This window comes from Artemia sp. Qi Xiang Cuo, chromosome 10 (assembly GCF_049724085.1).
Source record: "Artemia sp. Qi Xiang Cuo chromosome 10, ASM4972408v1, whole genome shotgun sequence".
NCBI lineage: Eukaryota > Metazoa > Arthropoda > Branchiopoda > Anostraca > Artemiidae > Artemia > Artemia sp. Qi Xiang Cuo.
In genome coordinates this window covers 47,275,460-47,300,487 of record NC_142803.1, presented here as the reverse complement: position 1 = coordinate 47,300,487, position 25,028 = coordinate 47,275,460, and the positions used below count along the sequence as shown (strand labels likewise).

The 25,028-nt window shown below is 37.3% G+C and overlaps 1 protein-coding gene across 4 annotated transcripts in view; it reads left to right on the top strand.

Annotated features, from left to right (window-relative positions):
- The window catches only part of Vps8 (vacuolar protein sorting 8), a 286,757-nt gene that overhangs the window by 2,337 nt on the left and 259,392 nt on the right, over positions 1 to 25,028 (top strand). For 2 of the 4 annotated variants that reach the window (XM_089095470.1, XM_089095468.1), the window contains exons 2-3: positions 19,034 to 19,144; positions 23,009 to 23,185. In XM_089095470.1, coding sequence (XP_088951596.1) covers positions 19,034 to 19,144; positions 23,009 to 23,185 — 288 coding nt within the window. Of the gene's footprint in view, positions 1 to 8,659; positions 8,763 to 19,033; positions 19,145 to 23,008; positions 23,186 to 25,028 lie in introns of those variants that run through there. The other 2 variants (XM_089095471.1, XM_089095469.1) reach the window with 2 other exon arrangements.

Sequence of the window (25,028 nt, the reverse complement as noted above, 5' to 3'; positions counted from 1 at the left end):
TATTTACAGAAGCCCATCTGCCTCTGATTGCCCAGAAACTGAGGGGACATTAGCAACAATGCAGCACAAAGCAACTATGAATTACACGGGAAACCTTTTTATAGCTGGTGATTTCAACTTCCCTGACCTCATATGGAAGGAGGGATATCGGTATATACCTGTACTTACAAACAGAAGCACAAATCTATTCACAGACTGCCTTCACGACCTTAATCTCTACCAGATTGTCGAACAAGCTACTAGAGGCCAACTTTTCCTGAGACCAACTCTACTGGACCTAGTGTTCTTACGGGATAAAGACCAGCTTCAGAACATAAATTACTTACCTCCTCTAGGAAAGAGCAATCATATAATCCTAGAAGTGAATGTGTCATTTCGTAAGATAAAAAATGATTACATAAAGAAAACTTATGTAGACTACAGGGCGATCAGAAAAGAGCTGGAAGGCGTAGTTTGGTCACCTTTACTTCAAGGGGACATTGACCAACAATGGGCTAACCTAAAGGACAAGCTACTTACACTTAAAAAAAAAACACATGTCAGTAAAACTCACGCCAAAGCCCAAAACACTGCCTTTCATGACCCCTGAGATACGCAAGGAAAGAAACAGGAGAGAACGGTACTGGAGAAAGTACAATAAAGGAGGGAAGGAAGAACACTACCAAAAGTTTGCGAAAGCTCGAAACAAACTAAGAAGCCTAACTAAACAACTTTACGCACGGTACGAGTCCAAGCTAGCTGATGATAGTAAGAATAACCCAAAGAAGTTCTGGAAGTATGTATCAAGTAAGGACCATAGCAGACGGTCAGTAAAAGCACTCAGTACAGATGATAGCAAGGAAGTGACCAACTTGAAGGACATCACCAAACTCCTCAACAGGCAGTTTGCGTCAGTTTTCACCAATGAACCAGATGGTCCTCTTCCTCATAGCCCATCATACGACATCCTTAACCCAATGCCACCTATTCTACTCTCCCCCCCCCCTGTCGTCCAAAAGCAACTTGAAGCGCTAGACGTCAATAAGTCCGCCGGTCCTGATAACTTGCACCCAAGACTATTGAAGGAGCTTGCCAAAGAAATTGCACAACCACTATGCAATATATTCCAATTGTCGCTTGACCCAAAAAAGTTACCCAAAGACTGGAAGCTGACCCATGTCACCCCAATATTCAAGAAAGGTGACCGCACCAAAGCCATAAACTACAGACCCATCAGTCTGACCCCAGCGGTGGCAAAAACCCTTGAGCGGATTGTGAATGCTGATATTTTGACACATCTCTGTAATAATAATTTACTTTCCCCCAACCAGCACGGATTTCTGCCAGGAAAATCAGTTGAGACCAATATCCTTGAGACATACAGCACCATAACAGATCACCTGGAGAAAGGAATCCCTGTGGACCTGATTTTACTGGACCTAGCCAAGGCTTTCGACAAGGTACCAAACAACCGTCTCAGATTGAAACTTTCAGCAGCAGGTACCCACTCGGACATGGTCGATTGGGTTATGGACTTTCTGACTGGTCGGAGTCAGCAGGTTTGACTCTTCACAACTAATGGCGACAAGGTCTTCTCCAAACCATGTGATGTTGTAAGTGGACTCCCCCAAGTTACTGTCTTGGGCCCTACCCTATTCCTTATATACATCAACGATATGATGAACGGAACAGAAAACAACATCACTCTCTATGCCGACAACTCCAAGCTGTTTGGGCCTGCAAACCACCAAAGTCTGCAACGTGACCTTCATAAAATCCAAACGTGGGCACAAGACTGGCTACTTGAATTCAACACATCGAAGTACAGTGTCCTTCACTTTGGAAGCAACAACCCCCATCACCAGTAAAACATGTCCGATCCCAATTCACTGGCTAGCTTAGTACTAAAGACAAGTCCCGAAGAAAGAGATCTAGGAGTGCTGATAGATGAACAACTGAAGTTCCACAGCCACTGGCAACAAGCAGTTTCAAAAGCAAATTCAAGCCTTGGTCTCCTTAAACGCACTATAACCAGCCGCTCCCGTACAGCCTTTCTAAGGCTCTATAAGGCTATAGTTAGACCCGTTTTGGATTTTTGTACGTGTCTCACCTCCCCTTCTTATAGGAATGATACCAGTCTAATCAAAGGAGTTCAGAGACGTGCCGCAAAGTGTATAGCCTGCCTACGAGATCTCCCGTACAACAAGAGACTAGAACGCATGCAGCTGCCAACACTCGTCTTCAGACGCTGCCGTGGTGATATGATGCTGACCTACAAGTATAACCCACAACTAAATAACCCCCTCTTTACCAAACATTCAAGTCAGCACCATACAAGAATACACTCACATAAGCTGTCAAAACGTTTTGTCAAAACACGAACGCGGCAACACTTCTTCTCCGAGCGTGTTGTCAACAATTGGAATAGCCTTCAAGCTGAAATGGCGACTGCACCTACGGCTGTGGCCTTCAAATCCAGACTTGACATGGAATGGAATAATAAGCCATGGAAATATGAGTGGGACTGTCCGTCCCACTCAACTACTGACTGATGCCAACTGTATCATAATAAGTGTCTTGCTAGGAGGCTGATGCTGCTTGTCATACCCAACCATCTCGCATACTCAATCCGAAGTTGCTGTTGTGCGGCGGTGTCAGCTCTATACCACTGAGAATGGTCTTTACGGGCCATACCTACCTCGTGGCTACCGCTACCGAGTGGGCTTAAATTGCATCTCTCCAGCAGACCTCTCCTATGGCGTGTCACTGGGCCCTAACACAGTGACGAATTTTTGCCATTATTGACCCGGAGTACAACAGATCCAGTATGGACCTTAATTTGCTCCGAAGTGCGAATTAAGGTAATTAATTAAGGTAATTAAGGTAAAATAAAAGTTTTGCTGGGGAAATGTTTCTTGTTAACTAGTTGGCAAATATAGATTTCTCCTATAGGAATTGGCAAAATTTTCCAACTAGATAGAAAAAATGTTTTTAATTATAAGGAGATTGGATAGTACCATTTTATATAAGCTTATAAAGTAATTTTTTCCAATAGTCAAAGAGTGGATATCCCCTGTCATGTAGGCAAATTTCAGGACCCTAATGTTTCCTTCTCAACAGCCCTAACTGTACACTGATGCCACTATGTCTATCCTTTCCCTATTTCTAGAGCTTAGAAGATTGTTTTAAACAGAATTCTGACAAAAAGGGTTTAACCATAATTTTGGGTTTTAATCTCTTTCTGTTGGCTTGGGTTTTTGAGAATGCAACCTTTGCTATTTCAGTAGAATTTTCAGCTGTAGCTTATCAAGTTTTTCTTTTTTTTTTAATTTAAGGAATGGATTTACAGATGTTAAAAACCTTATAAAGTGGGATTAAGTAAAGGTATTAAGGTTAAAGTGTATTTTCTGTGCCTCAATTGAGCAGAAGATCTGTTGTGAAAGGTTTCACTTTTGTAATACAAAGACTATTAAAAGTCCATCAATTGTCATTGCTCTCTGGAGGGAGGAGCAGAGATAGATCCTTCAAAATATCTTCTCTAAAGATCATTAGGGCTCTGGAAACGTTCCTGAGAGTTTCATTCACCTAATTCAACTACTTTCCAAGATTAGCAAAAGCCTCTAAACTAGAATTTTATCAGAAATTCTGAGAACTATCTTAAAACAATCATACGTTTTTAAATTATATCATTCATAAAATCATGTTACCGTGCTTCAAACCACTTACCCCCCACCCTTATGAATAATTTCACAGTCTTCTCTATATGTTCAAACTTTTTTCCTTTTTTTAATAGTACTGTGTTTTTCTTCTTTATTATTTTACAATAAATACTGATCAATCAGCAGGAAGAAAAGAGTTGCAGTATTCTAAAAAATAGTGTGAGTATTATGATTGACTATATATTTATTAGGGGGGGGGGGGGTATGAAAAATTCCCTTTTATTATTGATGTAAGTATTTATGATTGTTTAAAGTTGCTCTCAGAAATTTTGGTTATTATTTTCTCCTGGCCAATAATAATAAACAAGGTATCACTTTAAAGGTTCTTTTAAGTGCTCAAAATAAGTTTCTTCTATGGAACCAATTAGTATTTGTAGAAACAGCATTAAATGGATGCATCATGTGATGTGTTCATATTCTACTTAGCAGAGTAGCAAAAAAGAACTCCAAATTACCACCTTCATTCCCAGTTTGTAGGAAACTAGTATACAGTTTAGTATTGCTTTTGTACAAGACCAGTCCTAAAGGAAACACCATATAATTGTGAAAATTACTGTAAAACATTCTAAAGTATTTGCATATATCATTCTGAAAGATTGCTTTGCTTAATTTAGCCCCCCTCCCCTGATGGACAGATTTTTAGCCTAAATTATAGATACTTGTTGTATTTCCAATATTGTGACTTTTCTTTGTAATCCTTGTTTTGTGTTTCCTGTTAAATGAATAAGAAGAACAGAGTCATGCTATTGAAAATACAATGGGTTGTATATATAATTCTGGCTATGTATTTGTTGGGGTGGGTGATAAAATGAAGAAAGGTGAGCTGTCAGAATTACATAAATATATGTTTTAGGATGTTTTAAAGTAGTTTTGAAAACTTCTTGTTGTGTTTTCTTTTGAAATATCCATCTCTACGCCTTTTTTATGTAAGAGGGACTTACCTCTAATGAAGTTGGACAAACTTTGTTTCATTTAAATATCCTTGCTTGAATTTTCATTGTTCTACAGTAATATGTTGGAAAAATATTACTTAATTTGGGTAACAGCATTAGGTAAGTATGCTATTGGTAAATCTTACTTTCAAAATGGAAAATTATATTTTCATTCCATCAATGGGTGGTGTTGTTAAGTATTGTTTGTCTCCAGTCACTCTCTTTGAAGCCACAGCAGTACCTTTGAAATGGATTCTTATAAAAAAAAGTGCTAGTATTTTTGGTAACAAGGCATTACTTGTGTGCATTCTTGGCCATAGTGTAAAACTATGTAAAAACCCCTGCAAAGATCCTGGTAATACTCCTTCCCCCTCCTTGCAAAAATTCCTGGTTGTATCCTTGTTGTGAAACATTGCTTTTAAGAGACTGCTATCATGATCTTTAATCATGGGAATGGCAGGAGGTTGGCTGCCTGCCAACAGATTTTGACCCTTAATAAGGAAAACATAAGTTCTAATTTTTGACTGAGTGACCCCTTTTCGAGTTTTCCAAAACATTTCTTCTATATGATTTGGTTGGAGCAACCAAAAAAATCGAATTCTTCAAAGTAATGAATGGTAAGGAAATAACGATCCTTGTCAATAACAAAACTATAAGAACCTAACTATTGATAACATTCAGTCAAAGAATCAGATTTTCATGCTGATCCTAAATATGTATTAGTTTACTAGTAATTAGTGCACTTATTAGTACACAAGGAAGTTTGTATAATTATAGAAAACACAAGGAAAACAACTTAATAAGGGCCATTTCGGTAAAATCAACTTTTGCTTGCATTGCAAGAGTACCCATGAGTTGATATATGAAGCCACTATAATCGGAAATATTTCCCCTGAACAAAATACTGGGAATTTCTGTATTTTCCCCCGGAACGGATACGTTTTTTGTGTTATATTATCATATTTTTTCCAGGAGTGATTGTTTCTATCTAGTTGTCACTTTGAAAAAGATTTAATTTTTTACAGTTATGAAGTATAAAGATGTCAAATATACTGGCTTTTGGTACTCAAAATTAAATTAAACAAATTGAATTCAAAAGTTATATTTGATTTTCTTAATCTTAGTTTTAAAGTTTTGCTTTAAACAAAATATTTTGATGATGTGTTACTTTTTATAAACACTGTGTCTAAAGGCATTAAATATTTTGGTGTTTGATAACCAAGTTCAAAACTGTCAATATTGTTAAAAAACAATATCTGTCCAATGCTTCAGCATTGCTCAACAGAACTGAATGCTGGCAGTTTATATCTTAGTTTTTGTAAGTAGGCTATTGTTTTGTGTATTTTTTGTAATTACTTAGTTTTTTCATTTTTATATACTTTTACTTTAATTGACATACTTTTTCCAGTGTCTTAAGAGAAAGAAAGACATAAAAAAAGAAATTTCCTGTAGGAATTTTGGCAAATTCACTCAGTGTAAAATTTGCCCTGAAAAGTTCACCCCCCGGGAAATTCCCTCTCCAGGGAAAATTCTCGCCGCAGGAAATTCGTCCTCCCCTCCCCCATCCAAAAATGTATGCGTAATTCCCAATAACAAATAAAACAATAAGCAAATTTTATTACTTAAAAACCTTTCCCCAAGGACTGTAGGGGGTCATTTTATCTCTAAAGACATAGTTATTGGGCCTTTCAACTATGCTCAAATAAAAAAGCTATCTCAAAATTTTGATCGGAATATTTTGGGAAAGAAGTGGTGTGGGAGGGGGTCTAGTTGCCCTCCAATTTTTTTATCACTTTGAAAGGGCCCTATAGCTTTTCATTTCCGTTAGAATGAGCCCTCTCCCTACGTTCGAGGCCCACTGAGTTGATATGATCACCCCCTGGAAAAGAAAAAAAACAATAAATAAACATGCATCCGTGATTTTTCTTCTGGCAAAAATTACAAAATTCCATATTGTTGCATATATGAGCTTGAAACCTCGACAGTAGGGTTCTTTGATACGCTGAATCTGATGGTGTATTTTTCCTTAAAATTCTATGACTTCAATGGGTTCTTTCCCCCTTTTTTCAAAAATCAGGGAAATTTTCTCAGGCTTGTAGCTTTTGATGGGCAAAACTAAACTTAATCAAACTTATATATTTGGAATCAGCGTAATAAGCCAAGTCTTTTGACATATCTATTGATATCAAAATTCCGTTTTTTTAGAGTTTTGGTTACTATTACTATTGAATTTAATTAGGACCATTGAGACTTCTCCGGAATGAGTTTCATTCTAAATGCCTCTTTAATGTCACTCCAGCGAATGTCTAAACTGGGCAAAACCCTACCAAAACACTGTAATAAGTCATCCTTTAGTGAACGACCCCTTGCTCCTGGGTTGAACTCGTATAGCACCAAGTTATTTTTCTTATATTCAAATTCTAACTTTTTCAACATGAACGAGGGTTCCTGAACTTTAGTTTCCAAAGGACTAACTTCGTTTTTTTAGAGTTTTGGTTACTATTGAGCAGGGTAACTCCTTGTGGTCGTTTGCTGGTAACGACCTGTAAGGTCATTACCACGAACTGGATGATTGTCCCTCAAAATCGAAACAGAGATCATTGAAATATTGATCGTTTTTTCTGCGTTACCAAAAGTATTGTATTCATAAAACTTTACAGTTTCATGAAATATATTTAAACAAATAGGCCTAGAAAATGTTTTTCAACTAAAGTAAGGAACTAGTTTAAAACTTAAAACAAATATGAATTACTCTGTATATAAGGGGGACTCTCAACGCCTTGCTCATTAACAAAAAGTTTTTAGTGCTTTGAAAAATCTTTTTTTCCAATCGCAAATTTTCTTTAAAAATTTGGATAAAAGCCAAACTTCACAGTAAAGAGTAAGGAGCTTAGGAGGAGACAGCCCCCTTCAGGCAAAGAATAATATGTTCAAATAGGTTTCAAATCTGTCCCTTGATCTCAGTTGAAAACTTCTTTTATTTAATTTATGATTGTTTTCCAAATCATACCCAGGCCTAACCAAGATATAGTTTGAGGTACCGGTCCCTTAAATCCCTCGTTAATTGCTTTTAAAATGTGTAAATAAATAATTTTACGTTGGTTAGTACCACCCTAAGTTTAAATTTGCAATTTCAATTTTGGATAAATACAAAAAAAGTTACTGATGCATAGTAATTTTGGTGAAAAGTCCTCGTTAATATTACTACTAAAGATTTTTTTTTTTTTTTTAATTAAAAAAGGCACTAGACTTTGTATCCTCCTTTTTTGAGCCGGGTTTTTCTATTGATTCTTTTGATTTTCTCAAGCTCGTAAATTTTGATGGGTAAGACTAAACTTAACCAAACTTAAATGTTTAAAATCAGCATAAAATCTGATTCTCGTGATGTATTTATTGGTATCAAAATCCCGTTTTTTTTAAGTTTCGGTTAATATTGAGACGAGTCGCTGTTACTATACAGTTCGTTACCACGAACTGTTTGATTGCTTCAAAAATCAAATATCTTAGAACAGACAGTATGAAAAGACATCAAAAATGCTGTTTTTTTTTTTAAAGTGATTCTTTTTTTTATTATTATTAAAAAGGCGCTAGAACTTTTGATTTCCGTTCGAATGAGCCCTCTCGCGACATTCTAGAACTACTGGGTCGATGCGATCACCCCTGGAAAAAAAACAAGAAACAAATAAACACGCATCCGTGATCTTTCTTCTGGCAAAAAATACCAATTTCCACATTTTTGCAGATAGGAGCTTGAAACCTCTACTGTAAGGTTCTATGATACGCTGAATTTCATAGTGTGATTTTCGTTAAGAGTCTATGACTTGTTAGGGGCTGTTTTCCCCTTTTTTCGAAAATAAGGCAAATTTTCTCAAGCTCGTAACTTTTGATCGGTAACAATAAACATCATGAAACTTATATATTAAAATCAGTGTAAAAATCCGATTCTTTTGATGTATCTATTGGTATCAATATTCCGTTTTTTACAGTTTCGATTACTATTGAGACGAGTCGCTCTTACTATACAGTTCGTTACCACGAACTGTTTGAAACGAATCTTAATGAAAATCTCACGATAAGATTCAGTGTAGCAGAGAACCTCTACAGTGGAAGATTTTAGTTCCTGTATACAAAAGTATGGAATTTTGCATTTTTTGGCAGAAAAAGATCATGGATGTGTGTTCATTTGTTTTTTTTTTCCAGGGATTATTGTATCAAGCTAATGGTCCTAGAAGATTGGGAGAGGGTGGATTCGAAAGAATATTAAAAGTCTTCGTGCCTTTTTTAAGTGACCAGAAGGATTGGAGGGCAACTAGCCCCCCCCCCCCCTCCCACACCCCTTTTCCCCAATGTGGTCTGATCAAATTTTAATATAGCCGTTTTGTTGAGCATAGTTGAAAGATCCAATAAGCATACCTTTAAGGGGAAGACGGCCCCCATAGCCCATGGAGAAAGTGCTGTAAGTTATGAAATTTGCCCTTTGTTTGTATATAGTATAGAATAGAATAGTATTTATTGACACAAAAGCCCAAAGGGTTGTGGTCACAAAAACAAAGACACTTTCATACAAACTTAAATTGGCACAAAAGTATAATCTAGGCTAGTGAACTATCACGCTCATCCCTAAACTTCAAAAAACCTTTCTCTATGTTCTATACCCATCGTCAGGAACCTCCCGTGTCTCTTTATACCTCCCATATCTTTCCTTGCTAATAAATTTATTATCTCATCTCTCTTTCAAACATCAACCCCAAATAATTATTTTCTTAAATCTATTAATTCACTACATTTCCCCACAAAATGAACGAAATCTTCCTCTTTCCCGCACATGGGACAGATGTAAGGACCATAAGCTTGCCTAACCCCTCTCAGATACTTCCTTCTCTCACCTAGTGATAACCCATCTGACCTCACACAAATAATAACTTTAGCTGCCTCTTTTGAAGCCCCGCCTTAAAATACAATTCTTCTCCCCACTCATCCTTAGCCTTTGCATATAACTTCAGTGACCGGGTCTCATTCACTCGTGCATGCCACATCTGGATTTAATGGTCCCTTAACCTTTCCTTGACCCTACTTGCAACTTATCATTCCTTTAATCCAATCCCTAGCCCACCATTCCATAGCTCTGAAAATCCACAATCATGCAATATCATCTTTATTTCAGATGTCCACGTATCACTCTTTGGGATCCTCAGAGCTTCTAAATATGCTGCTTTTGTTATCCTTACTCTGGGCATACTCAGGATTTTCTCCCATAGTCTTATTATCCCTACAAGTCTAGCACATCCTAAAGAAAATAAACCTAGATCTCTTCTCAATACTAAACTATTCGTTGAAAAATGTAGACCTAAAACTCTCTTAAAATACTGAAGCTGAATCTCCTCCATCCTCTCATTAGCTATGTATCGCCAAACTTCAGATCCCTAATGCATAGTCGATGCAATCTTTATCTGAAATATCTGCTTATGCATCTTCAGGTTCTGTATGTTCGCCAGTTGGCTAGGAGTCACAGCATAGGCGTAGGACTTTCCTTTAGCAAGACTTAGCTTCAGTTGCTTTCCAAACTTGCCATTTGACGAATACTTACATCCTAAATACGTAAACTTATCCCTACTTTCTAAATCTATTCCCTTCCATTTTACTCTATCCTTACTTATAATCTTACCCCCTTTTCTAAAAACGATAACTACCGACTTCTTTAGATTCAGGCTTAGTTGTTTTTTTCTATATATTACTTAGTTCTATCCAACAAGAACTGTAAATCCTCTCTAGACTTCGCTACTAGTGCCAGGTCATCTGCGAACATCAGCATGCATAGTTCACAGACATCTAATGACACCATTTGGACTCCTTGCTTCCTAAGAAAATCTGGCAAATCGTTAATAAACAACGAAAATAACCGCGGAGAGAGGGGGGGGCAACCTTGTTTAACCCCCTTTCTAGAACAAATTACATCTGAAAATTTTCCTGCCACCCTAATAAAAAACTTTGTAGCTTCATACATACTTATTAAAATCCGCACACATGGGTATGGCAGGCCAATATTTATCCATTCCTTCATTAACAGTTTCCTCTTTACATTATCAAATGCCCCATTTAAATCCATAAAAGCTACATACAATTTACCTCCCTTCTTATTTATAAACTTATCAACTAAATATTTTAATGTAAAAATTTGATCAATCGTACTATGTCCCTCCCTGAATCCTGTCTGCTCCGCGGCTAGCCTTTCAGTTTTCTGGATCCAACTTCTAAGTCTGTTATCTAATACCGTCGCCATTACCTTTCCTAGTGCGTTACCTAAGTGTATACATCTTTAATTTTCAGGTAGTTTCCTATCCCCTTTCTTAAAAATTGGCACTCCTACTGCCAGGTTCCACTCACTAGGCCAAATTCCAGATCGAAGAACTGCTGTAAATATCAAAGAAATAATGTACAATGTTACGCTTCTACTATACTTCCATAGAGCTGCTGGAATGCTATCAGGACCAGGTACTGAACATTCCTTAATCTCTTTTAAACTTTTCCATGCTTCTTCTACCCTTACTGGCTCGATTAAAGCATCATCCTCTTCCTTCATAGGGCCATAAACTTGATATTTGATAATCTTCTTCCAATTATCTTCAAACACACACTCATTTTTCGTTGTCTCCTGCCTCTCTAATTCACTCGACCAGGTGTCCGCGGGGGGGGGGGGAATATCTTGGCTTGTCTGCCTTCTGGTAGAATGGTAGAACTTGAAACCTTCTTCCAAAAAAACTTTGCTATCTGTAATGCCTGCTCTATCTCCTTAATATCTTCTTCTTCTTTCATCTTCTTACTATTTTCTTATACTCTCTCCTAATTCTTCAGTATCCCAATAAATTATTATCTTAAGTCCCTGGTCCCTGAAGCCTGACTACATCTAACGCTTCTTATAGCCTAGCTTTCAACTTTTACTTTCCATATCCAACACCCTCCCCTCTGAATTCCTATTCGCAATTTTATCACTTCCTCCTGCTCCTGCGCATATATCATACACTACCTTGTTCAGTCCTTTTAGACTTTCCCCCACCTTACCAATTTTACAAAATTCCACATATTCTTCTATTAGCTCCTGAGTACTACCTCTTATTATCCCTTTGTTTACTATCCTTAACTATCCTTAATATTCTGTCTCCTTAACTGTTTTTATCGGTTTTCTAATACAAAGATCAGACTTTGTAAATCTACTTATCTCCCCTTCTCTTTGCCAATTCCGAACCCTTATCTCGCATATAGACCCATGGGACGCAGGAAGACTCAGATTAAGAGCAATTGGGACGTGATCCGACCCTACGCAACACATCACTCTTGAATTGTAACACATTAGCCATCGATTCAACTCAACCAAAGAATAATCTACCACGCTTGATGATCCAGAAAAACAAGTAAAAGTCTCAACCTCTTCATGTTCTTCTAGTCTACCATTTATAATTGCCGTTTTTTCCTTCACCCAAAACTCTAAAAGATTCGATCCTCATTTATTCCTTCCATGGTTCTGGTCCTTACTCTTGCGCTTACCAATTTTTAAATCATCATAATACCAAGGTGATTCGGAAGGATCCAGCGATACATTGCTCCTCAAGTTACCTCCAACTTCCTAAAATTCACCGTCCCAGTATACGCGTTAAAGTCACCTGTAGGAATAAAATAGCTATCACCATACAATTCAACATATTTTCTCATCTCTTTTGGGACCAACTCCCGACTGTTTTCCTTCATATACGAACTATTCTGTGGCGGTATATAAACAGCTCCTATAACCAGATCTAATTCATTCATTTTTACCTTTAACCGTAGTATCGGATACATCACTCATAACCGATTCTGTGTCCCCATCTGCAACCCCGTCACTTTCCCCACCGACCACATTCGTACTTGTCCCGCTGAATTTTGAACAGCTTCGATCACTCGCTGAGTTTCACGGCCGTAAGAAAACGTTTGGTCTCTAATTTGTAATTTCGTCCCCCGTAGGAATGCATTGGACCTACCTTCACTTTTCGCTCGCTCTAAAATCGGTCTCAACTTGTTTCTCGCTTCCCTTTCAGCCTTGGTATAATCAGGGGCCGCTTTCAGCCCGTATTCTCTCAGATATCGATTGCTCCGTAGAAGCGAGTCGCGGATATCTTTAGTTGTGAATTTAATTAGGACCGTTGAGACTTCTCCGGAATGAGTTTCATTCTAAATGCCTCTTTAATGTCACTCCAGCGAATGTCTAAACTGGGCAAAACCCTACCAAAACACTGTAATAAGTCATCCTTTAGCGAACGACCCCTTGCTCCTGGGTTGAACTCGTATAGCACCAAGTTATTTTTCTTATATTCAAATTCTAACTTTTTCAACATGAACGAGGGTTCCTGAACTTTAGTTTCCAAAGGACTAACTTTTTTTATCTAGTTTCTTCTCAGACGTAGCCCATTCCCTCCGTACAGATTCAGCGCTGGCAAAGGCATTTTCAATTCGCTGCAACTTCTCCATAACCTCACCTCTCATCTTTTGCATTTCGGATAATATTTCTTCCATTTTCCGCATTAGATTCTACTTAAATTAAAATATTTACGTACCTTAAATAGCCTTTAATATTTACCCATGCAAAGGCTAATCGTGCATACTGCTTTTGCCGATTAGTTCGGGGCGCGGCTAACACCCACGGATGGCTTTACGACTAGTGACCTGGAGCGCTTTCTCTCCCACCGACTGAACTGCTGGCTAAAGGTGGCAGCAGATATATTCTCAATGGATGTTGATCGACGCTGCTGGATTTCTGGCTTTCTCAGAGGAATCGTTTTGGGCTCAAAATAAACTGTGTTTCGAAACAGAGTCACTTTTCTACTGGTTAGACAACTTTTACCACCTCAATTACTAATTATTTTCACTACAATCTAATCCGGTACAAGACTATCGCCATCTATCGCGAATATCTATCGCATATATATGTCACTGGGAAGTATACAGACATTTTCCAGGTGGGATTTTGTGCTTGTGGTGGGTTTCCATGGAGAGAATCTCCTGTGGGGAGGGAAATGTCTGGGGATGAAATCTCAAGAAAAAATTTTACACTAAGAAGATTTGACACAATTCCTGTTCAAAATTCTTCTTGTTTGTCTTACTTTCTTTTTGCAGACTCAATTTGGCATGTGGAGATGTCTAGAGGGAATTTTCCTGCAGAATTTTTAATAGGATAAGATTCTCTGAGAAAAAATTTCACAGATGGGAATTTTCAGCGAGGATGTAATTATCAGGAGAGAATTTTCCCGGAGGGGGGTGTATTTTACATGGGAGAAACTTCCCGTGAGGGGAGGAATTTTTCACGGAGGGTGAGACAGATTTACCAGCATTATTTGAAAAACAATTATGAATTAATTAAAAAAAAAGTTTTTTCAACTGAGAGAAAGGAGAAACAATAATACTCAAAACGGACAGAAATTATTCTGGATAATGAAAGGGCTGCCCCTCCTCAATACCTTGCTTTTTATGCTAAAGGTTGACTATTTGTCCTAACTTTTTAAGAACAACTCCTGAAACACAAGGGCCATTAAATTAGAATAGGGAGCTTTTTTAATAGTGCTAAAAACTTTTGTAGGAAGAGCAAGATATTGAGGAGGGGGACAACCCCTTCATGTACAGAATAATTTTCTGTTCGTTTTGAGTTTTAGTGTTGCTCCTTACTGTTAGTTGAAAAAACTTGTTATTTTTAATTTAATTTTGTTTTAAGAAATCCAGTTGCATAATTTATATCAATGCCTTAGTAAAACCAATGTCTGCTAAAATCCCAAGAGGTTGCACTTGCAATGGGACCAGATTATGTAAAAGAGCAGCAATTTACCTTATGCCTGCATGGAATAGTATGAAGGTTGATACACATTAGAGATGTCAGTCCATAATTGATTCTTATAAATTTTGTCAGCTAAGAAATACTGGCTTACAAGCTGAAGAATGATGCTAATGGCGTTTGTTCTGACTATCTCAAAATAACTAATAGCCAAGTGTTACAATATTTCAACGATTATTTTTTGGTGTTTAGGGGGGGAGAGGTACCCAGGTTAGGTTAGGTTACGTTACGGATTTAATATATGCTATGCTTTATTCCCATGAAGTTTGACTCACATTACAGAAAGGGCGAAAGCGTTGAAGGCCAATGTTAGCACAAAAGCGGCAGGTGTAATGATCATCAAGCATCAGTATTTAGCCCCCCTGCCTAATATTCTTCTAAGATTCTTTTTGAACAGCCCAATCTTTTGCAGTGTTCCCTCTGTATTTTACTTTGTGCTTTCTTAATCTGTCTTAAATACCTTAACATTAAAATTACTTCTCTTTACAGAGCTTACTGAAGTTCAAAATGTTTTTGCTTAATTGTAGCTTATTCACATTCAGTAATTTTTGCTTAAAATACTTTTCAGCCATAGTATCCCTAAATTGTTGGCAAAAATTTGATTATTTTTTTTGTCCCTTTTTGTCATCTTTTCCAAAAGGAAAAGAAGTAGGGTTGTTGTCCCTGTTGATTTATCATTATTTCTAGCAATTTTTTACTTTGCCTAAGAAAAATAACTAATTCAGAACATAAATCACTAGATTATTGAAGAAAATCACTAAATCAACCAAAAAAACTACTAAAATCTAGTGATTTTTTCACCAGGTGGCAACCCTGAGAAGAAGTAGTATTGGCCTTCCCTGCACTTTGAAGTGCTTGAGGCAAGGTTTTTCTTCTGGCTAAGCCCTCCTATTTTACTGAAAATCCTGGGTCTATAACTACACTTTAGCCAAAAAATCCTTGTTTTACATGGATCCAATCAGGAGAATGCATGAAAGAAGATCCATAGAACCTAGGCGCAACTACAACTATGTCTAAGCCTCATGTAAATGAATACTTTTTTACTATGAGCTTTGCTTGTGGAGGAAAAAGTAAAGAGCCTTAACAAGCCTATATGATAAAGAAAGCCGTCCTTTTTAGCACCTGGATTTGTGCTACAAAAAAAAGAAGAAAAATCAACAGAATTCCCATTTTTATCAAAAGGATTTTAATAAAATTAGTCTCAAGTCAGAAATAGACCTACATCTCATGGGAAGTTTTTAAATCTTTTACTTTCCCTCCTTTTAATGCTCGAAACATTGTAATGCTGCATTACAACACTGTAATGCTGTGTGGCGATAGATCTTCTCTTATTGCAAAAATTGTTTTGAAATTCATTATGATTCCATTCTGTAATATATCAAAACCCTTCCTTCCCAACAAGTTCTAATTGCCCTTAAATTCTTCCTTACTGCCTCCTTCCACCCTATTTGGGGATGACCTTTATCTTATTTAACCCTAAATGGTTGGCTGAAAAGGGTGATCTTTGGCAATTGGTCATCCTTCATCGGCATATTATGTCCTAGCTATCTCAACCTTTCTCTCATTATAGCCCTAGAAAGTGGGATAGAACCATATTCTTCATAGAGCTTCCTGTTTGAAATTTGCCATTGTCCAGTCAGATGGGTAGCAAAAAGAACCTGTAGACATTTACCGTGGCAAATATCAAACAAATTCTCCTATGTCTTTTGGAGCACACATGTTTCCTAACTATTCTTGAAGCTTAACCACTGTCATCACTGTAGGTTCCAAAATTCTAATCTTGGTTTGCAGACTTATCTCCCTATTCTTCTAAAAATTTTCAACAGTGAAAAAACACCCTGGGCCTTGGCTATCCATGCCAGCCATAATCAGTAAAATAAAGGGGGTTGTTAATGGTTGTAGTAGATACAGTTTTAGGATTTGTTCATCAGCGTGTGTTGGCTCCAAACTGCTTTATTTAAGGGACAATTTGTTTTGTATGGCTATCCAATCATGTTTTCATGTGATATGATAATAAAGATAAGATGAACACAAAAAAAAAAAAAATTCATAGTCTATGTTGGTTATACAGTTTACCTTTCATACCAGATCAGAGCATAGTAAAGGCCATACGGCTCAAATGTTTTATTTATTTTTTCCCCAGAGGCACTTTATATGGAAGGGGTCGTCGCATAAACTACGGAGGGGGCTCATTTGATTGGAAATCGAGAGTTCTAGTGCCCTTTTTAAAAGTGAAAATTCATCAGAGGGGAACCACCCCCCCTCCACGCCTTTTTTATCCAAATGCATCCGATAAAAAATTTGAGATAGCCATTTTGTTGAAAATAGTTCGAAGGTCGGATAAGAAAAACTCCGGTGTCAATACAACCCTCCAGGGCCTGGGGGCATGCGATCTAAGTTATGCCCTGGGGACATTCATGGTTCTTATGAAAGGGATGCTTGTATAAACTTCATAGAGGCTCATTTGATTGAAAATTGAAAGTTTTAATTCATTTTTTAAGAGTCAAGAGATCGGAAGGCAACTAGCCCCGCCCCACGCCCTTTTTTGCCCAAAACCATCCGCTACAAATTTTGAGATAGCCATTTCTTAAAAAATAGTTCAAAAAGTAGCTAACAAAAACTCCGGTGCCGACACAACTCCCTAGTGCCCTGGGGGTTGGCGTTGTAAGTGTTGTTCTGGAAGCGTGTATGGCTCTTATGAAAGGGATGCTCGTATAAACTTCAGAGAGGGCTCATTTGACTTATAAGTTTACTTTTTAAGAGTCAAAAGATATCCGAATGCAACTAGCCCCCCCCCCACACACCCTTTTTCCCCAAACCCATCCGATAAAAATTTTGAGATAGACATTTTGTTAAAAATAGTTCCAAGATCAGATAAGAAAATCTCCTGTGTTGACACAACCCCCCAGGTCCCGGGGGCAGGCGTTGTAAGTAATGCTCTGGGGGCATATATGGTTCTTATGAAAGTGGCTCGTATAAACTTTGGAGAGGGCTCATTTGATTGGAAATGGAAAGTTCTAGTTCACTTTTTAAGAGTCAAAAGAGATCGGAGGGCAACCAGCTCCACCCCCTCCACGCCGAATTTTCCTCAAATTCATCCGACAAGAACTTTAAGAGAACCATTTTTTCGAAATGGTTCAAAGATCATATAACGAAAACTACGGAGTCGACACAATCCTTCAGGGCCTTGGGTAGGCGTTGTAAGCTATGTCCGGGGCGGTATATGACTCTTACGAAAGGGATGCTGTTATAAACTTCAGAGAGGATTCATTTGATTGGAAATTAAAAGTTCTATTTCACTTTCTCAGAGTCAAAAGAGATCAGAGGGCAAGTAGCCCCCCCCCCCTCCATGCCTTTTTCTTCCCCAAACCCATTAGATAAAAATTTTGTGGCAACTGTTCAGTTATAAATAGTTCAAACATCAGGTATTAAAACTCCAGGGTCGACATAACCCCCCAGGGCCCGGGTACAGGCATTGTAAGTTATGCCTTGGGGGGTTCTTATAGAAGGGATGCTCGTATAAAATTCAAAGAGGCTTCATTTAATTGAAAATGGACAGTTCTAGTTCACTTTTAAAGAATCAAAAGAGATCGAAGGGTAATTAGCCCCCCCCCCCCTCAGATAAATATTCTGAGATAGCGATTTTCTTAAAATAGTTCAAACATCAGATAATAAAAACTCCGAGGTTGACACAAACCCTTTTTTTACTTTGATATTGTTATTTTGATACTATTTTTGATACTTTGATGAACATATGATTTTGAAAAATTTTGATTTTGAAATAAGGAATTTTTTAAAACTTGAATATTTTTGCAATCAAAAACGAACAAAAATTAATTAAAAAAAAAACTCCGAAAAAGAAGTTTTTCAAAGAAAAATAACGGCCATTTTAAACTTAAGATCAGCAGATACAAATACATGTTAAAATTCAGTAGGTTTTAGACTTTTACAGTGAGAAAAGGAGGCCATACCCAAACTCTTGTTTGTAGTGATTTTTGTTTGTTTCTTGATTTGCATATTCAATTTAAGTTTCACTCGTTTTAAGTTTTATTTATTCATTTACATTAGTATCTATTGTATGCTTATTTGCATTGATTGTTTATTTAATTTCTGGTCGTTTTGAGTTTGAATTTTAACAGATATTTGTATCTGCTGATCTTAAGTTTAAAATGGCCTTTACTTTTCTTTGAAAAACTTGTTTTTCGGTAAGTTTTTTTTTATTAATTTTCAAAAAAAGCTAATAGCATTTTGTGTTTGTGCAGTCAACTTTGCATTGTCCACACTTATCAAAAATTCTGGAAGTGATTCATTGAGTTTCATAATTCTATAGACACAGGTTTCAAATGTAGAAAGACTGTGGAAACTTTGATTCTGCTTGAATGAGTGTTATATAGGTATAAAAAGGGAGTATCCCTCAATATTAGTCTAAAAGACCTTCACAAAAAGCAGGCATAGAAACGCCGCCACCCTCTCCCAAAAATGTTCTTTGTGTTTATCTAACTAATAATCCGAATAAAAAATTAAAATACTATGATTATTACTTGTTTCAGATATTTGAAAGTGGTTCAATTTCAAATGAAGATGATCTTTCAAATCTCTCCTTGGAATGTTTGTTGGACCAAGACTTGGACAGTCTTTTAAATAGTAAAGCAGAATCTTGGGTAAGCCAAATTTTTAGTATTAAGTCTTAGACACATAAATACGTATAGTACCAGAAGCTCGGGCTCCGCCCAGACCCCGGCACTCAGCACGCTCTGATTTGTCTCATTTTCTTCTCATAGTTGCTTGAAAATGTATCTGCCATCCAATTTCGGTTTACTAAGATATGTGCAAGTCATGTCAATCCATCTCTCCTGTTCAATTCTGGAGACATGGTTTTGGCTCCTTTAAGGTACTGAAAAATCCTGCCTTGGATTCCGAAAATCTTGCTCCAAAGAATAAACATCCTACTGAAAATCCTTCCGCCACAAGTACATGTAAGTAAGTAGACAGGTGGCTGTCAATAGCACTAGAGGAATTTGGCCTATGTTTACAGAAGTCGAAAAAGAAGTGGCAGGAGGAGCCAATAGAATAGATCGTTTTTATTTAAACACAAATACATACATACAAGCTTGACAGACCGCGCATGCATACCTGGTATACTTCAGCACTGCAAATAGTACAAAAACAGAACCAAAAGCCGCCTAAGACTTACTCATCTGACACAAAAAGACATAAAAAAAGAAACATAAAATAAAAACACGAGCGCAGAACTACTCCCCTATAGATTGGACTTTCAAATATTTTTTTAGGAACCTCCGGTCGTGTGGACCTTGGACCAAGGGCTCAGCTGAAATTGAGTTCCATATTTTTTGCCAAGTATGATAAAATCTGAAACACAAAAAATGACACGAATGCTACAAATGCCGCTGGTCCCATGAAGATGTTTACCTGTCAGACTATAATCAATTTTCAAAGGTATCCTCATTGATTTATTTTGAAATATTTAAAGAAGATTAAGAACAGATGAAAAGGTAGAAGCCCAGACATAAATACAGTAAGGAAAATATGGACAAATGAAGGAATAGCAAATAGCTTTTAGAATGTTTTTTTTAACAGTCCTCGAATATACTTGTCAGACCAAATAATGCTCCTTTTTCCGATTAATCAAAAAAACTTTTTGCACAAAATAAGTTTTTCAAAAAAAAATTAAAGAACTCCATTAAACCAAAAATGAACAAAAATAGAATCAAATAATCTATCAAGCATACAACCATCACAAATAAGTATCAATAAATAAATGAATCCCCCCCAAAAAAAACAGAAATTAAAAGAAGTCAAACTCAAAACAAGCAGAAATTAATCTGAGTACGATTGTAACCCCGATGCTTTCGAAAAGCCAGAATACAATTTGTACTTTACCGAAAAAAATTCAAATGAATTCACTGAAATAAGTGTGCATTGTCAGTTTAACAAACATATACTGATATTTATTCCTTAAAATCTTGATTAATTTTTGTTTTCTTAAAGTTATAAAAGTGAAAACATTTAAAATAATTTTTTTTCAGTATAGTAGAAATTATATTCTGGCTCTTCGAAATCATAGGGTTTAGAACCCTATGTTTCAACCTCAAAAGCCTTGTTATATGATATTTAGACTATTTTGAAAAGAATGGCTTTCTCAAAATTTCTATTAGACGCACTTCGGGACAATATGACGTGTGTGTAGGGAGGAGAGGGTAGCTGCCCTCTGGTCACTTTGACTCTTAAAAAGAGCACTAGAGCATCTGATTACCAATCCAGCAAGCCCCTTTTGAAGTTTGTATGACCACACTTTCTATAAAAACCCTATATGTCCCCCGGGAACAACTTAAATCTCTTGTCCTGAGAGCTGGGGGATTTTTTATCCTCAGAGACATAATTTTCAGACCTTTCTGATAGGCTTAACAAAATGGCTCCATCGAAATTTCAATTCCAAGTGTTTGAGGAATTGATAGGCGCTGAGGGGTATATCTGCCCTCTGATCACTCTCGACTAATAAAAAAGGCACTAGTGCTCTCAATTTCCAACCAAATAAGCCCTTTTTGAAGCTTCTACGACAAAAATTTCTATAAAAACGTTAAATGCCCCGAAGGCATAACTTGCGACCCTTGTCTTGAGCGTTATGGGAGGGAGGGTTGTCATCCTCAAAGACATAATTTCCAGACCTTACAACTACGTTGAACAAATGGCTCTCTGAAAATTTTGATTGGATGTGTTTGGGGAAAGGGTGGACGTGAGGACGTGAGTTAGTTGTTCTTCAATCACCTTCGAATATTAAAAAGGGCTCTAGCCTTTTCAATTTCCAATTGAATGGGCCCTTTCTGAAGTTTCTACGACAACTCCTTCTATAAAAACTTCATATGCCCCCAGGGCGTAACTGAAACACCTTGTCCAGAGGGTTGTATGGGAGGGTTGTCATCGTCAAAGACACAATTTCCAGAACTTTCAACTAAGTTGAAAAAAATGGCTATCTCAATATTTTGATTGTATGTGTTTGGGGAAATGGTGGGCGTGAGAGGGGGGTTAGTTGCCCTCCAATTACTTTCGACTATTGAAAAGGGCACTAGCCATTTCAATTTCCAATCGAATAAGTCCTTTTTGAAGCTTCTATGACAGAAATTTCTATAAAAACGTTAAATGCCCCAAAGGCATAGCTTGCGACCCTTGTCCTGAGGGTTATGGAGAGAGGTTTGTCATCCTCAAAAACATAATTTCCAGACCTTTCAACTATGTTGAACAAATTGGCTATCTGAAAATTTTGATTGGATGTGTTTGGGCAAATGGTGGGCGTGAGAGGGGGGTTAGTTGCCCTCCATTCATTTTCGACTGTTAAAAAGGGCTCTAGCCTATTCAATTTCCAATCGAATAAGCTCTTTTTGACGTTTCTACGACAACTCCTTTGACACGAAGTGCCCTGGTCCAAAGAGAAAAAAAAATACATTGTGCCAACATCGTTCTTTACTTAGGCAGCGCTATTTCGCTGCCTATGATAATTGAAACAAATGCGTCTATCCTCAAATTGTCTAATCTGTAAAATGCCTTGCTACAAGCAGTAGCCTGTTCTCGTCATTGAATCTTTTACTTAATGAACAAACAAGAGAATGTAGGTAAGGAGTGACACCAGATCTTTGAAAGTAATCCTCAGTGAATACGGCAGGGTGGCTACGTTGAAACGTCTGACGGGAAGCTTTTCGGAGCTGCTTAAGCTCAACTACAACCTTAATCGCAATTACTTTGCAATTATTGAAAGGTCACTCAAAATTTTCATCTAGGTATCGGCTTCATCCTTCATCTAGATGTCCGGTATGTCACACTACCGAAGAAAATTTGCAACATCTCGTGTTTGAGTTCAAGGCAAATCAACAAAGCTCAAATCTCCTAATAGAAAATCTAAAGAATACTAATATAGTTTCAGATTGTCAGTCAATAACTTCCTTGGCTCTACCAGGAGAAGCAGAGAAACATGTATTGACTGATCAGGAATATACGGCAGTCATGGAACATCAGCTAATCAAGTGAAACACCAGAAGGGTAGCTACTCCCACGGGTTAATAGTGTTTGAAGAAGAAGAACAAAAAATCTGTTTGATATCCTATTAATGAGCTTAGGAAGCTGTGAAAATATTGCGAGTATTCTTTTAACTACTTGCACGCTATTTAGTAGAGCAACAAAGCTGAGACCAATTTAACGATAATGTGAATGTCTCAGCAAGGCTATATTGATTGGGTATCCTCCGTCGAAAATGGCTCAATATAGGTCAAAACCACTTTAACCATTCATAAAAATTTCAGCACCAAACGTAAATTTTGATATAGTATTATTCCATTGCTTTGTGTAACCGTCTTTTCTTAACTTCATATTTTATTGTCTTACTTCTACTTATTTTTTGTATTCCTTTTTTTGCTTGTTTTTATTGCTTATGTTGAAAAAAGAATAATATGAAGAGTCTTATTTTGGATCGTTGCTTTGATTTTTGAGACGTGAATAACGTTATGTGTTTTCAGCAGGACAACCCATTTATTGACGTGTCTGATGCCATGTCTATAACATCCCGCACAAGTGGCAGTGCTGTCAGTCAAGCTTCATTGCCGAATAGCGCCTCTTCCTTACGTAGATTGAAGAAAAAGGGCTCTGTACTAAGACATGTCATACTGAAAAACATAACCTCACATCTAACTTCAGTAAGTTCTATTTGTTTTTACCAAAACACTTTTATGTTTAATGACCCGCTTGCTACCAAAACTAAAAAAAGTAAAGACTTGCATAACAAATAAATGCAGAGCTATTTTAGTTATTTTTTATGGTATTTTATCGTAGATGAGCCAAGATTTCACTGATTGTGCTTCAGGTTTTGAGATGTTGCATTTTAAATCACTGGAAGATAACAGTATTAAAACATTTCTTGTGCTGCGCAAATGCTTATTACAAAACAAAACTTTGCTGAATGTTTTGCTGTATCTTGGTTGGAGCGAATTTAGGAAAGACATAATTATATGAATTTGGATCTTGTTCACGTCTTATCTAGCTTACGAAAAGGCTCTTTTCCAAGTACAGTAGTTTCCAAATTTTTGGAGGGGGTGGAGAGAGAAAGGGGGAGGGAGGTGCTGTGGTGAAGTGAGTTGGTTATGGCCTCCGTATGTTGTAAAGTGGAAGAGTTTTTGACCACCAGGTGTTGTGAAGTAATCACGTTGGACCCACTGCGAGGTAAGGAACTACGGGAGGGTTACTGTCCTAGTTGGGCAAGGGGGTAACTGGGGGGAGTTGATAGGGTGGCTAACAACTATGGTTAGCGTCTTAAAATATGGGTAGCCAAGTCTAAGCATAAGCAGACGTTTCCTGCTGAACTCTATACTCTAAACCCATGGTTCCCAACGTGGGGCATATGCCCCACTGACGGGACATGAAAATATTTTGGTAATTCATAGGCAGGAAGTGCACCCATCAGCAGACTTTACTTTAGAGCCTTTATTGAAAAAAAATGATGTGAATGGCGTCACATTCAAATGCTTTTAAAGAGCACAAAAAAGCATGATAGCGTTGCAAAAGGGGTATGGGTGTAACTGAACCATATTAACTTAACTTCTGTTTAACACACCCCATTCAACTGAATCCTCTTGCAACTGAACCCCTGTTTAACTGAACCCTCGTGCAACTAAACCCCTGTGCAGCTCAACTCTATTTGAATTAACCCTCGTGCAAATGAACCCCCGTTTAACTGGGCCCCATGCAGCTTAGTCCACGTGCAAGTCAGCCCCATTTAGCTTAACCTTTGTTTAATTGAGCCCCTGTACATCTCAACTCCATTTAACTAAACCCTCGTTCCACTGTACCCTTGTTTAAACCAACCCTCTTTTGGCTTAACCCTTATGTAACTCATCAATATTTAAATCAAGCCTTGTTTCACTGAACTCAACCCAAAGGCCTAAGAAGAAGTTTGAACTTGTACATATTAGAAGCTAAAAATATGCTTCTCGCTCCGTTTGGAGTTTCTAACTTATATTACCCATTTGGGCAAGCTGAACTAATTTGGACCAAAGACAAATACCCGGCAGAGCCGCGATTGCAATTAATTTTTGTCACTGGCAACCAGTGAAAACTCTTCTCTTTTGGCTTACGCTTATATTTCGTATATGGCAATGTTAATAATTACTCCATGTCTCCAATCAATTAGGACTTTATACAGTCTCAATTAAATGACCAGATTTTGATTTCTTTCCCCGTACTTACTCAAATATTATAATTATTTTTTTTTTAATGTCAGTATTTAGCGTTGTTGGATTTGGTTAATACTAGAAATAACATTTAATCTGGTCGGAGTTAAGTTTAATAGGATATAGTCTCTAGTCTAGGGATACAGAAAAGTCAGAAAGAATTTGAAGAAAAAGTTGAAAGGTATTGGAAACCAAAGTTTTACAGGGTAAAAAATTTCTGCTGGAAAAAAAAAATCTAAAAGAATATTATGCCGGGGGTGATTATATACTTGTAAGCAGATTTGAATTGTGAGCCAATAATCTTTTAGTAAAG